The 12,075-nt window shown below is 34.4% G+C and overlaps 3 protein-coding genes across 3 annotated transcripts; 1 reads left to right on the top strand and 2 right to left on the bottom strand.

Moving 5' to 3' along the window:
• Positions 1-432: 432 nt before the first annotated feature.
• On the bottom strand, positions 433-3,291 carry LOC109803544 (uncharacterized). The gene is made up of 5 exons (XM_020365161.3): positions 2,812-3,291; positions 2,077-2,174; positions 1,920-1,985; positions 895-1,778; positions 433-680 (listed from the first exon to the last, which is right to left on the bottom strand). The coding sequence occupies exons 1-5, from the start codon at positions 3,174-3,176 to the stop codon at positions 669-671; spliced, it is 1,425 nt and encodes a 474-aa protein (XP_020220750.1). The 5' UTR covers positions 3,177-3,291; the 3' UTR covers positions 433-668.
• A 1,243-nt stretch (positions 3,292-4,534) lies between these two features.
• Positions 4,535-11,341, top strand: MLO4 (Seven transmembrane MLO family protein). The gene is made up of 15 exons (XM_020365889.3): positions 4,535-5,595; positions 6,277-6,334; positions 6,480-6,703; positions 6,869-6,985; positions 7,213-7,273; positions 7,468-7,559; positions 7,836-7,910; positions 8,214-8,299; positions 8,573-8,622; positions 8,707-8,747; positions 8,843-9,013; positions 9,103-9,138; positions 9,222-9,289; positions 9,407-9,467; positions 9,988-11,341. The coding sequence occupies exons 1-15, from the start codon at positions 5,470-5,472 to the stop codon at positions 10,408-10,410; spliced, it is 1,689 nt and encodes a 562-aa protein (XP_020221478.1). The 5' UTR covers positions 4,535-5,469; the 3' UTR covers positions 10,411-11,341.
• Positions 11,009-11,747, bottom strand: LOC109804113 (ferredoxin). Its single transcript, XM_020365890.3, has one exon. The coding sequence runs from the start codon at positions 11,626-11,628 to the stop codon at positions 11,194-11,196; it is 435 nt and encodes a 144-aa protein (XP_020221479.1). The 5' UTR covers positions 11,629-11,747; the 3' UTR covers positions 11,009-11,193.
• Positions 11,748-12,075: the final 328 nt, after the last annotated feature.

Raw genomic sequence — 12,075 nt, 5'->3', positions numbered from 1 at the left:
TTATATTTAGATCCACTAAATTATAATATAACCTAATCTTACCTGATTCTACTATAATTTTAACTAATTATTAAAAAAAATATTTATTACAAATAAATTATATTTAGAATATGTATTTTCAACATAGATTATATTTAAATCTACTAAATTATAATATAATCTAATTTTACCTGATTCTAGTTATAATTATAAATATAAAAATTTGTAAAAAATAATTATAATATATATTTATATTTTTAAAAATGATATATAAATTTTTTAATATTATAAATATACGAATAAGTGTTGTTTTCATTATCTAAAATTTTAATTCCATCATTGTTGTCACGTGACTTTAATTAATATATTGCCATAATTTTATTAAATGAGTCGGTAATAGAGAACGCAAATTCACAATCATTTATTATTCTGTAAGTGACAAGGAGAACGAGAGACACTGGAAAGAGCCACATGAAATTCACAGTTCAACCATGTTCAAAAAGACAAGGCAGCAGCCAGTACCAATTTTACATACCACATCTAACATTGTCACAAAACAGAGCATGGACTGAAAAATGACGGATATACAACAACTGAATATAAATTATCCGTCAAATTGGCTAGGACATGCGATCAACTAAGAATGTGATTAGAACTTTAATACGAGCCGCATACATCTCAGATCACTATCAATATCTTCCCTGCAGAAAACAACAAAATCAAGTCACTTTTTTGCATTAATTGAGACAAAATTGATAATTTCCTCAATAGCAAAAATTAAACAGATATAGGCTCAGCAATTACAGTTTCACACTAATTTAAAATATTGAACTAAATATATAAAACATTTATTTCTATTATGACTAATCTGGTCCAGAAATAGAAACTTGAATATTTCTCCAGACTCTAGCATACCTCCCCAGTAAAGTTGCCCTGGCCAGAAGGTGGATATCTTTGTTGAGATCCTGTCTGCTCTTTGGCAGTATGATTCCCCTGCTCAGCCTGTTCAAATTCCTTCATGTATGATGGTTTGAAATCCTCCATATAAGGTGGGGTAAAAGTATCACCCCTCCCCTCTGAAGCACCATACCTTGGCACAGGATTTATTCTATCTCCTTGTCCGGGTTGTCCAAAGTTCTGCTGTGGCATATAATTTCTTCTATCTCCGTGTCCTGGTGGTCCAAAGCTTTGCTGCTGTGCATATGGTGGTGAAGCAGGACCATACTTCTGATGTTGTGGATAATTCTGTGATGCTTGATCAAAGTTCTGTTGGGGTGGATAATTTTGCGATGCCTGACCATAATTCTGTTGGGGTGGGTAATTTTGTGATGCTTGGCCATAGTTCTGTTGGGGTGGGTAATTCCGTGATGCTTGGCCAAAATTCTGTTGGGGTGGATAATTTGGTGATGCCTGGCCATAGTTCTGTTGGGGTGGATTATTTGGTGATGCTTGGCCATAGTTCTGTTGGGGTGGATTATTTGGTGATGCTTGGCCATAGTTCTGTTGGGGTGGATAATGCTGCGATGCTTGGCCATATTTTTGTTGGGGTGGATAATTCTGCGGTGCTTGGCCATAGTTTTGTTGGGGTGGATAATTTTGTGAAGGTCCATAGTTCCTTCCATCCCCTGGCATGGACCCCTGACTACTGTAAGAGGGATTCCCTTGAGGGTTTGGCATCTGATTGTCTTGCCGGTTATATTGGCCAGGAGGACTCCAATTCCTGTCTCGTCTTCCTTGGTTTCTCCCATACTGTACTGGCGGAGGTCGAGGGATGATTGTTCCATTAATGTACTGATCTCCTATTTATCACACACGAAAACTTTCTTTCAGAACTATTCTTGCAATCAAAAGGGTAGCAAACAATCAAAATGCTCATCATCTTGAAATTGAACTAGTAATGAATAACCCAATCAATTCATTATAACATGACCAAACCTTACCTCCATACTGCTTGTTCACCGGATCAATATATGAATCTGGCAGCACAAAGATGACTCCAGGAAGACCTGTTAATACACAGCAAATCAAACATCAAAATCAAATTCTATTCTCCGGACTGGGTTATGGAATTTGAAATTTGAAAGTAGAAATAAACACCTTCAAATTTTTTGGACTCTTCTTCAGTCATAACTGCCTGAAAGCCAGTGTAGGTAGTTGTGCTGCACGCATACATTTTCTTCTTCGCCTCTTCCACACTAATAATACCACACATTCAAAGAAAAGCCCACAACTAAGAATTAAGAAACAACATTGAATAAACCATTAATTTGGTCGCTGAAGTATCACTCTCTCTCCTAAGTCCTAAGTAGTCCCTAAAGTAATAGAAATCATGCTACATAGAGCCTGTTTGGATATAAACTGTTAACGTTTTTCAAAACTTTTTTTTTTATTGAAAATAGAGTATTTTTCAGTAAAGGAACTCTAAAACGCACTTTTAAACTTGTATTCAAATATTCCAAACAGGCTGATAGTCCCTCAAGAATTGAAAAATTCCTCAAATTAGTCCCTCAATATATCAACCCAGGGACTAAAAATAGATGGTTCATTCAAACGAAGTCTCTGACACTCGCTTGAGAACACTATAGAATATTAGCTAAAATTTATTGAAAATCATAATAATTTGTTGGTTACTCTTCTTATTTAATGAGTTTCATTTGTAGTTATATAGTTTTCAATAAATTTTAACAAATAAAAAAAAATGTTAGACAATGTAATCCATCAATAATTTTTCACAAACTAATATGCTAGTGTAAATGAGGATTAGAGCTTATAATCAGAAACCTTGTCTCACGTAGAGTTAAATAGAAAGAAGAGAGAAATTAAGAAATGAACCTGATGTTGAGACCCTTAGCACAAGTCTCCTCGTAAACGCGAACCATTTCTTCGGGAGAGGGTTTGTTGTCTTTGGGGAAGTCCATGACGAAGAGCCAGTGGTTGTAGTCGCAGCCTTCGAAGAGAATCGTGTCGGGACCAATCTCGTCGGGGATGTTTCCCTGTGAGGATCGAACAGAGAGAAGCGAAATTGAGGATGACCTCAGCGAACGGGACTGAACCACCATGTTCGGTGAGTGGAAACTTGATGAAACGGAGCATCGGATTGGGGCGGAAAACGAGGCCGCGTGCGTTGCGGATAACGAGTTGGCCACGCCGGAGAGTGATCGGAGGGTGCGGCGGAGGCGAATCAACGACGACGCCATGAGAGAGTGTAGGGTTTTGGGAGATTAGGGTTTTAGGGTTTTTTCTTCTTTTCCTTGAGAGCGAATATTAGTTACTAATATTTTGGGAACGGAAATGGATGCTTGCGCATTGCTACAAGCTGTTATATTATACAAAAGTGATTGCACCAAGGGAAATATAAAAGGCTTTTTTTTTTTTTTTTTTTTTTTTTGAGTTTCTCGCACTTTATTTTTTTAATTTATATCTAATTCTAATGCAATACTATACATCTGCTGTATTCGATTAATGAAAAATACATTTTTTAAATTTAAAATTCTATTTTAAAAACATCTGGGAACTATTTTATAGATTTTTTTTACCTGATTAAAACTTTTTTGTTTCAAGATTTTACAAGAGGAAAAAAAATTGAATAAAATGCATTGCAAAAACATTAAATACACGCATTTATAATTCATAATTCATGTATTGTAATTTGTAACTCAGCTAATTTAAAGAGACAAAAAGAAAATTCTATTTTTAATCTTTAACCCATCCAGGTCATCGTAATAAGAAAGAAAAATCATTAACTTATTAAGATGATAAATTATTGCATAAACCTATAGTTAATCAATGATTAATAATGTGTTAAAAAGTAAAATCAATAAAATTATTTCATAAATTAATTTGTTTTTAGACATCCATTTATTTTGTACTTCATCTCTTTTTTCATTTTCATTTTTATTTTTATTGATTCAATCATCCTTGTGAAATTTTCTGTACCAACTAATATTTTTGACTTATTACCTCTCTATTAAGTTAATTCTCTAAATATTATCAAAATTTTGGAAGAGTTTCAATGAGTTTTCAGATGAAAAATCATGGTTGCTACTTGCCAGTTGTGATTGCCAATATGAAATTGTAACTTCAGAATATATTTTAATATCTAGAAATAAGGTCATAAAAACAAAATAAAGATAAATTAAAATGAAATGAAATAATTATAAAAATGTTTAAATATTTTATATAAAAAAATAAAATTTATATTTCTATTGTTCAGAAAGCATAATAAATGGTTAAAAAAAAACTTTGTTGACATAGTTTACTCAAATTTTTACATGTGGCTACCACAATGTGTGAAGTTATATAGTTGTGAAATGTGTCAAGTGATTTTCTAAATTATGTACCAAAAGAAACTAATATTTCGAGGCTCACATCCATGAGAAACTACAAAATTTTCTTGTAGGAAATGTCTCTAATCATCTGATTGAAAAGGTGATATAGTAAGGAATAAAGGAAAAAAGAGAGAGAGATTATTAAGGAATTAAAAAAAAATATGTTTAGAGAAAATGATTTAAGTAAATTTGTAAGAAAATTATGGTGGAATCCATGTGAATTTAATTTCACTTTCTTAAGTGAATTTCTGTGAAATTTTTCACAAAATAAAAATAAAAATACATGAATAAAACTATCCTACACTATTATTTGATCAGTTAGTTAATAAAAAATAATAAAAAAATAATTGTTTAAATAATATATTTTTACATAAAAATCTACCTCTACAAAATACATTTTTAAAATATCAAATTTTTTTCCATTTCTCACCTAATTTCACTATTCTAAACAACTACAAATTTCACATTATTTTTAATCAAATCAATTCTCAACTATTCACTTCCATTTACCTAAATTATTTTTCCTCTCCCAAACAAATCATAAGAGATATATCATGCTACTCTTAACAGATTTATGTCAATTATTGTCTCGAAGGAATATTTTAATCATTAAAGTATCTTTTTCAGTTTCCTTTTGTTGTGTTGTTTTTGGCTGAACTCACTTTTCCTTTGGTTTGCTATAAACTGATATTGATTTAATGGTAACAGCATCCACATCCAAAGAACATAGCATACCGGTTTTGATTTGGGACCCTTGCAACTTAAAAATTGTTAACAACCTTCCCTGGGAGAGTGGGAAAACCCTCCATGTGCATTTTTTGGATTTGGAGCGAGAGAGAAGCATGAGAGTGGAAAGTGTGTGAGACAAGAATAACAATTAAAAATAACATTAAACAATGAATTTGTTGTGTTGAAAGGTGAGCGAGGTTTCCACTGTCCACATGCACCTTCTTCACCTAATAATAATAAACATAAACTCAGATACTTCTCTTTTGCATAATACTATTGCACTTCCCCATTTCCTGGATCCCATCTTGCTTGCATTTATGATTTATGTGGAAGTGGAATCAAAACATTATTGTACTTTTCCCATGAAATAAGCCTTCAACTTGTTGCACCACACACGACCTTGTTGGTTTGATCATTGATGTGAGCATTAGCAATGGCAGAGGTGCTGCAGCGAGGTCGCTCTCTGGCTGAGACACCAACGTATTCAGTTGCCTCTGTTGTTACTGTCATGGTCTTTGTCTGCTTCTTGGTTGAGCGTTCAATCTACCGCTTTGGAGAGGTAAACACTAAATATCCATGTCATCATGCGTATGCATGTAGAGTTAACAAATCACCTTTATCACTGATTCCTAGTTGCTTGGTTTCTAGTTTTCTACTGGCCATGATAGTATCACAGTTGTTTCTGTTTTTTACTTTGACTAAATTACATGGTCAATCTCAGGTTCCGTGAGATTGCACACGCATCTTTAATTTTTTCAACGTTTACTGTAACCCCCCTTCTAGGGTAATAGGATAATGTTTTTCAAATAATTAAGGGATTAATGTAATGTCTAAAGGGTTAGTGTAAGGTCTATCTTAGGACATGGAAGGTCGATTTAGTATTCACAACATTGATTTACATCACTGTTAGAATAATGTTTGACCAACAATAATCACATCTCACGAATGCTAATTAATTCTTAGCTATCAATTTTAAAACACTACATGGACCATATTCTTAGAACAAAAAGAAAGGGTTAGCGTGAGATAAACAAAGTAGTAGAAGTGTGTGCAATTTCATGAAACCTCAAAGAGTGTCTATGCAATTTACTCTTTTAGTTTATGATTTCAACCGTAGAGTGCATCACTAAGAGAAAAAAAAAAAAAAAAAAAAAAAAAAGTGGACTGATAAACACAAGTAATTGTAGTTTTTAAAAATCTCATGAAGAAGATATGAAACTTGTTTTTCCATGCTTTGCAGTGGTTGAGGAAAACAAGAAGGAAGGCACTTTTTGCTTCACTGGAGAAAATTAAGGAAGGTAAGGACACTGAATATGATTAGTTCCACTTTAACTTATGTACTTGAGTAACTAATATTGTTCCTCGATTTTGAAGGGCTGTGGAGTTGGCAGCTTTAATGGTTTTTTAATTTTGTATTTAACTTGGATCGCTCCTTTGTGATAGAGTTGATGCTGCTTGGGCTTATCTCTTTGTTGTTGGCACAAAGTGCAAGGTGGATCTCCGAAATTTGTGTGGATTCATCACTTTTTAGCAGTCGATTTTATATTTGTTCTGCACAAGACCTGGGCACGACTGAGAATATCATGCACGAAAGCTTGTCCTCTTTCCCTGATGAAACTACTATTCCAAAGGGTCTAAATAGTGGAGCATTCAACCAATGTGGAGCGGTAACTTACTTTAATTACATTTAGGTTTTGCTAATTACATTTAGGCTTTGCTTTCCAGGAAAACAAACTGCAGGGTATTTTCTTCTGTTGAACGGACTGAGATTAAATCTCTTTCTTTGCAATACTACAACTCACCATTCTGAAAAAACTAATAAATGAATGCAGGGCCATGAACCATTTGTTTCATATGAGGGCCTTGAGCAGCTGCACAGGTTCTTATTTGTTCTTGGGATCACTCATGTTATGTATAGTTGTCTGGCAGTTGGTTTAGCAATGAGCAAGGTCAGTCAAAATAGTTTTTAGTTTTTTATAGGATTATGTACAACGTTTCTCCTTGGCACATTTATGAACCCTTGAGGTGTTTTAGCAACATCAATACAGTAATATTCACAATTATTAAGACGTGTCAATGTTCTTATAATCAGTAGTTTGCTTGCTTGTCTCTTTATCCCAACTGCTAAGCAAGTAGGGATTTATTTTCTCATTGTTGCACTTGCATGTGTTTGTAGATCTATAGTTGGCGCAGATGGGAAAATCAGGCTAAGATGGCAATCGATGGAAACTTGCAAGGTAATTAGTATATAATGGTACTTCATTGACCAACCACTTTAGGAACTTTGTCAATGAAAACAAATGACTGAGGGGGAAAAGCCCCAAAACATGGTTTCTCTGCTTTTTTTCTCATGTAATAAGTAATAATTTTTGCACCACGTATCACAAATTAATAATGTGTCCTATAATTTTACTAATTTTTGTTCTAACAGGAAAGAAAATAAAGGTTATGAGGCGGCAGACAACATTTGTTTTCCATCACACATCTCATCCATGGAGCAGGAGTCCAATCCTAAACTGGATGGTAATATATGTCAATATAAATTGCAGTTCCTTAGTTATTTGTGTCCTTATTTTTACTGAGATGACATTTTGATGGACCATTTTGCTAGAAATTGAACTAACTAAACATCTTTCAGTTTAAAATTTTAGTAATAATTCCAAAGTATGATAAGAAAAGGAAACATTCCTGGATTTGAAATTATTTTAACAACTTTTCTCCTTGCTTCTAATTATATCAGCCTTGTGCATATTTTGAATGTCTCAATAGTGGATTAAAATTTGTGACCTGACCATGCAGCTCTGTTTTCTACGTCAGTTTAGGAGCTCTATACAAAAATCAGATTACCTTGCACTCCGTTTAGGTTTCATCACTGTAAGTTTTTTATTTGTTGAGGGGTTTAGGACAAAATAATGCATGCCTGGACATTTGATTATCCATAATTGTTACCTGATGGCATGATCTTTTAATTCTTCTATATCGATGGAACCTTCTTCTAAAATGTTATACATGATGGATTGAAGGGTACTTTTTGCTTTCACAAATCATAAATCCATGTCATTTTTCACACAAATGATCATCGTACGAGAATTTTAGGATTTACTTGCTTGTCATCTTCCTCGCTGGCTTTATTCCATACCACTAGTCTAATTTGCTCCCTGCTTTAAAAATTTACAGGAACACAAATTGCCGTTGTCTTATAATTTTCATAAATATGTGGTTCGAAGCATGGAAGATGAATTTCATGCCATTCTAGGAATAAGGTATGAAACCTTTTGAAATGGATTTTTCCTTTCAACTGGTTACTGTGTAGCAAACCGATGTTAGTTATTAACAATAAGTTTCTTAGTTATAATGGAAAGCTTGTGATTAACATAAGAAATGGAGTGAAGAGAAATGAAGTTTCCTATGGGAGAAACTCCAGAGTTATTGTAGCAAACACAGATAATTTATAAATTAGACTTCTACTTAAAGTTTTATTTAAAAAGAAATGAGAAAACTTAGAGAGCTGAATAAATTATTTTTCAATTTTGCAGCTGGCCACTTTGGCTTTATGCCATAGTCTGCATCTTCGTGAACATCCATGGTAACTTCTCTTCTTCGTTTTGGAGTTATGCCATAGTGTGTTCGAGTAATTTCCTCAGATATTTAAAAGTTTCTAAATTTGCAGGTCTGAATATATACTTCTGGCTATCATTTATCCCTGCAATTGTATGTATATTCTAATTTGATATTTCAAAAAATCAAAATGAAACAATTCATTGAAAGTTATTTTCCTTAAGGTCTGATTTCTCTACACGTAAAAGCTTGTCATGTTGATAGGGACAAAACTTCAACATGTTGTATCCACTTTAGCACTTGAAATTATGAAGCAGACAGGTCCATCTGCTAGGACACAAGTGAAGCCGCGCGATGATCTTTTTTGGTTCAAAAAGCCAGATATACTGTTATGGCTGATACAATTTGTCATATTTCAGGTATGAATTGATAACAGTTTATTTGTAGTTGGGTCATGATGCTGCATGGTTGTGTATTTTGTTCTTATTTTTCTCTACTGTTCATGCAGAATGCCTTTGAAATGGCAACATTTATTTGGACATTGGTAAGACTTCAATTTCTCACGATTGTGTACTTTGCTTATGACATGCGTGTATTAGATAAGTTTTCTTGATTTTGTTTGTTTAGTGGGGATTCCAAGAACAATCGTGCTTCACGAGAAACCATTACATGATCATCACTCGGTTGGCTTCTGGGTTGGTTTCACCTCTCTTCCAAGATTTTTTTGTTCTACCTTTTTTTACTAGTTTTCTGGATTCTACACTGCTTTAATCTGCAGGGACTCTCACATTTTCTTATTTTTAAACTTGCAGTGCTCTTGTTCAATTCTGGTGTAGCTATATGACAGTGCCCCTGAATATTATAGTTTCTCAGGTTGACTTAACTCTCTCTGCGTTAAGTTCTTGTATAAAAAGTGCATTAGGGAGGCACACAAGCTGATAGAACCAAGGCAGAATAGTCAAACTGAAACAATATGGCATCACAAAAATAACACAGATCCACAAGAAACAAGTGAAGATAACTTCACTATCACTGAACTTCAAATTGGGCATGTCACCATCAATATAAACGGGAAATAAAATTTAGTAGTATAAAAGTGGCTAGCTAGTTGTGCATCCTCATTATGGATTGTTACGTTATCATTTCAGGGTAATCCTTTTGCAATTCACATTAGATGTTTATAATGAATTTATTTGATACAAGTTTAGAAGAATTTTTGAAAATTTCTCTATTGAAAACAAAACATTTTTTAATAAAGAAGTTCTGAAAAGTATTTTTAACTTATATCCAAACCGATTTAATGTTATTTTATTGAGTCTCATTTTTCGTTAGTGTTCCATCAGAAATGTGAAAGCAATAATATGTTTTATCCCATTTTGTTGATTCACTCCAGATGGGATCTCGATGTAAGAAGGCCTTAGTAGCTGAGAGTGTTCGAGAGTCTCTGCATAGTTGGTGTAAAAGAGTAAAACACAAGTCTAAGCATGACTCGGTGCATTCACACACCGCAAGATCAGTGTGTTCCCTCGAATCAACAATTGATGAGAGGGATGAAATAACAGTTGTATCCGGTACTCTAACTCGAAGTTCATCCTTAGAGTCTTTGAATCAGATAACAGTGACTTCAGTAGACCAGCTGAACTTTGAGACTCCCAACAATCCAAAAGATTCAATTAAGGTGACCGAGTATTTGTCTGAGTCTGTGTATACTAATACTAATAATCCCCCACAACCGTCATACAACGGGGAAGACCATGTTGGCAATGGAGAGGAAGCAAAAGTTGACACTCTTCTTGATTTGTTTCAGAAGACATGATTTATTAATGTTTCATATTTGAAGTTTTACTTCAGAACTAGTTGGAACTCATAGAGCATATATGTAAAAATCAGTCTTAAATGCTCTGAAGCATAGACGCAAGTAGTGGAGAATGAAGAAGCTACCTTGTACTGCACATACAGCTAGATATCATCTCCCTCTTCTTTGAAGTGATATGAAGGTTAAAAAAAATTGGCCATACAATTTACTTCCTAGCATTTTGGAACTGTAATCCTCCGTATTAACATCATGTTCTATAACAAGTTAAGAACATTTGTAAGAAGCAATTTCATCAATTATTAGGGAAATGCAAGTTAGATCAGAGTTGTTATTCAACACAGAAAGAGGAAAGGACAGTGCAGAAACAGCAAGGAAAAGATTATTACATACAACAAGATCACTTAATACCACAAGTGAAGAATTAAAGCATAACTTTCTGATCATACATAGGTAATAATAAGGAGGAGGATACTGAGAAATAGAGGAAATTCTATTATATTGTTACACCTGCTCCATGAATTGCTCACTTGGTCCTCAACTATAGAGTAACTCATAACCATTGCATAAACACATAATTAAACTACTAATGGGCATAATGTGAATGATAAATGCATAGTGGTTACATAAGAAGGAATAATATCTTTCAAACATGAATAATGTCCCTTAATATATAGTAACACACTATACTTCTGTCTACCAAGACTTAATTTTGTAATCACTACCTCTCACAAAACAAGCATAATAATATCCTGAGAAAATGGTACAAAATCAAACTCAAGTTAACTAGAGCTGGTCCTCCTTGTGAGTCTCAATAACAACATCTGACTTGGGGTAAGCAACACAGGTGAGAACAAATCCATCGTTGATTTGGCCATCATCAAGGAAGCTACTGTCTGACTGATCCACTTCGCCACTCACAACTTTGCCAACACATGAAGAGCAAGCACCAGCCCTGCATGAGTAGGGAAGGTCAATGTTAAGATCCTCAGCCGCGTCAAGAATGTACGTATCATCACGGCACTGAAAGTCATGTGGTCCCTCTGGTGTGATCAGCTTCACCTTGTGCGTGGCCATGGCAGTCACACGTCCTCCAAATCCTCCTTTCACACCAAACAAGGTGTTAGAGTTGGGGAATGCCTTGAGGCTTGTGCTCATTGGTTGCTTCCTTAGGAAGGAGGTGGTGACCATAGTGGCAAAGGAAGAGGGTGTGGTGGCCATTCTCTTGGTGCTGTTGTGTGTGCAAAGTGCAAACTCTCCTCTATGCGTTGCTCTACCAGGTTCTGCTACCTTCTTCTTGATAACGATAGAGAGCTTGTGGTAATGGTGTGGTTACAACGAGCATTGACGTGACGTGACACTAACACATGCAACCCTATCTGCCACGTGGCGTTATTTTATGCCTCAATCTATCTGTCTCTATTATCACCACAGATTACTGACTGTGGGGGTTGGTATACTATCATCTCCACACGAGTTAAACTTTATGAACTATTTAATGAATTTTTTAGTTTTTATATGGCTCTATTAGTATCACTTGCATGTATATATTATTGCTGATACAAAATCCAGCTTGCGATCCTTAATGCTTGCAATGCTGTTACGACTTGACTACTAACTGTTTGCTACTTATAAAATAACGTCGTGAAAAAATTTCTAGCTATTTTT

This window comes from Cajanus cajan, chromosome 1 (genome assembly GCF_000230855.2).
Source record: "Cajanus cajan strain Asha chromosome 1, NIPB_CcT2T_4, whole genome shotgun sequence".
In the NCBI taxonomy this organism is placed as follows: Eukaryota; Viridiplantae; Streptophyta; class Magnoliopsida; order Fabales; family Fabaceae; genus Cajanus; species Cajanus cajan.
The sequence above is the reverse complement of the archived record's forward strand: the minus strand, read 5'-3'. Positions and strand labels throughout refer to the sequence as shown.

Excerpts from the sequence above, each read along its gene's own strand:
- LOC109804113 (XM_020365890.3), bottom strand. The coding sequence starts at position 11,628 with ATGGCCACCACACCCTCTTCCTTTGCCACTATGGTCACCACCTCCTTC.
- MLO4 (XM_020365889.3), top strand. The coding sequence starts at position 5,470 with ATGGCAGAGGTGCTGCAGCGAGGTCGCTCTCTGGCTGAGACACCAACG. Across the intron at positions 7,274-7,467 it reads AATCGATGGAAACTTGCAAG|GAAAGAAAATAAAGGTTATG; the intron begins GTAATTAGTATA and ends TTGTTCTAACAG. Across the intron at positions 9,139-9,221 it reads CAACATTTATTTGGACATTG|TGGGGATTCCAAGAACAATC; the intron begins GTAAGACTTCAA and ends TTGTTTGTTTAG.
- LOC109803544 (XM_020365161.3), bottom strand. The coding sequence starts at position 3,176 with ATGGCGTCGTCGTTGATTCGCCTCCGCCGCACCCTCCGATCACTCTCC. Across the intron at positions 1,986-2,076 it reads AGAGTCCAAAAAATTTGAAG|GTCTTCCTGGAGTCATCTTT; the intron begins GTGTTTATTTCT and ends GTGTATTAACAG. Across the intron at positions 1,779-1,919 it reads GGTGAACAAGCAGTATGGAG|GAGATCAGTACATTAATGGA; the intron begins GTAAGGTTTGGT and ends TGTGATAAATAG.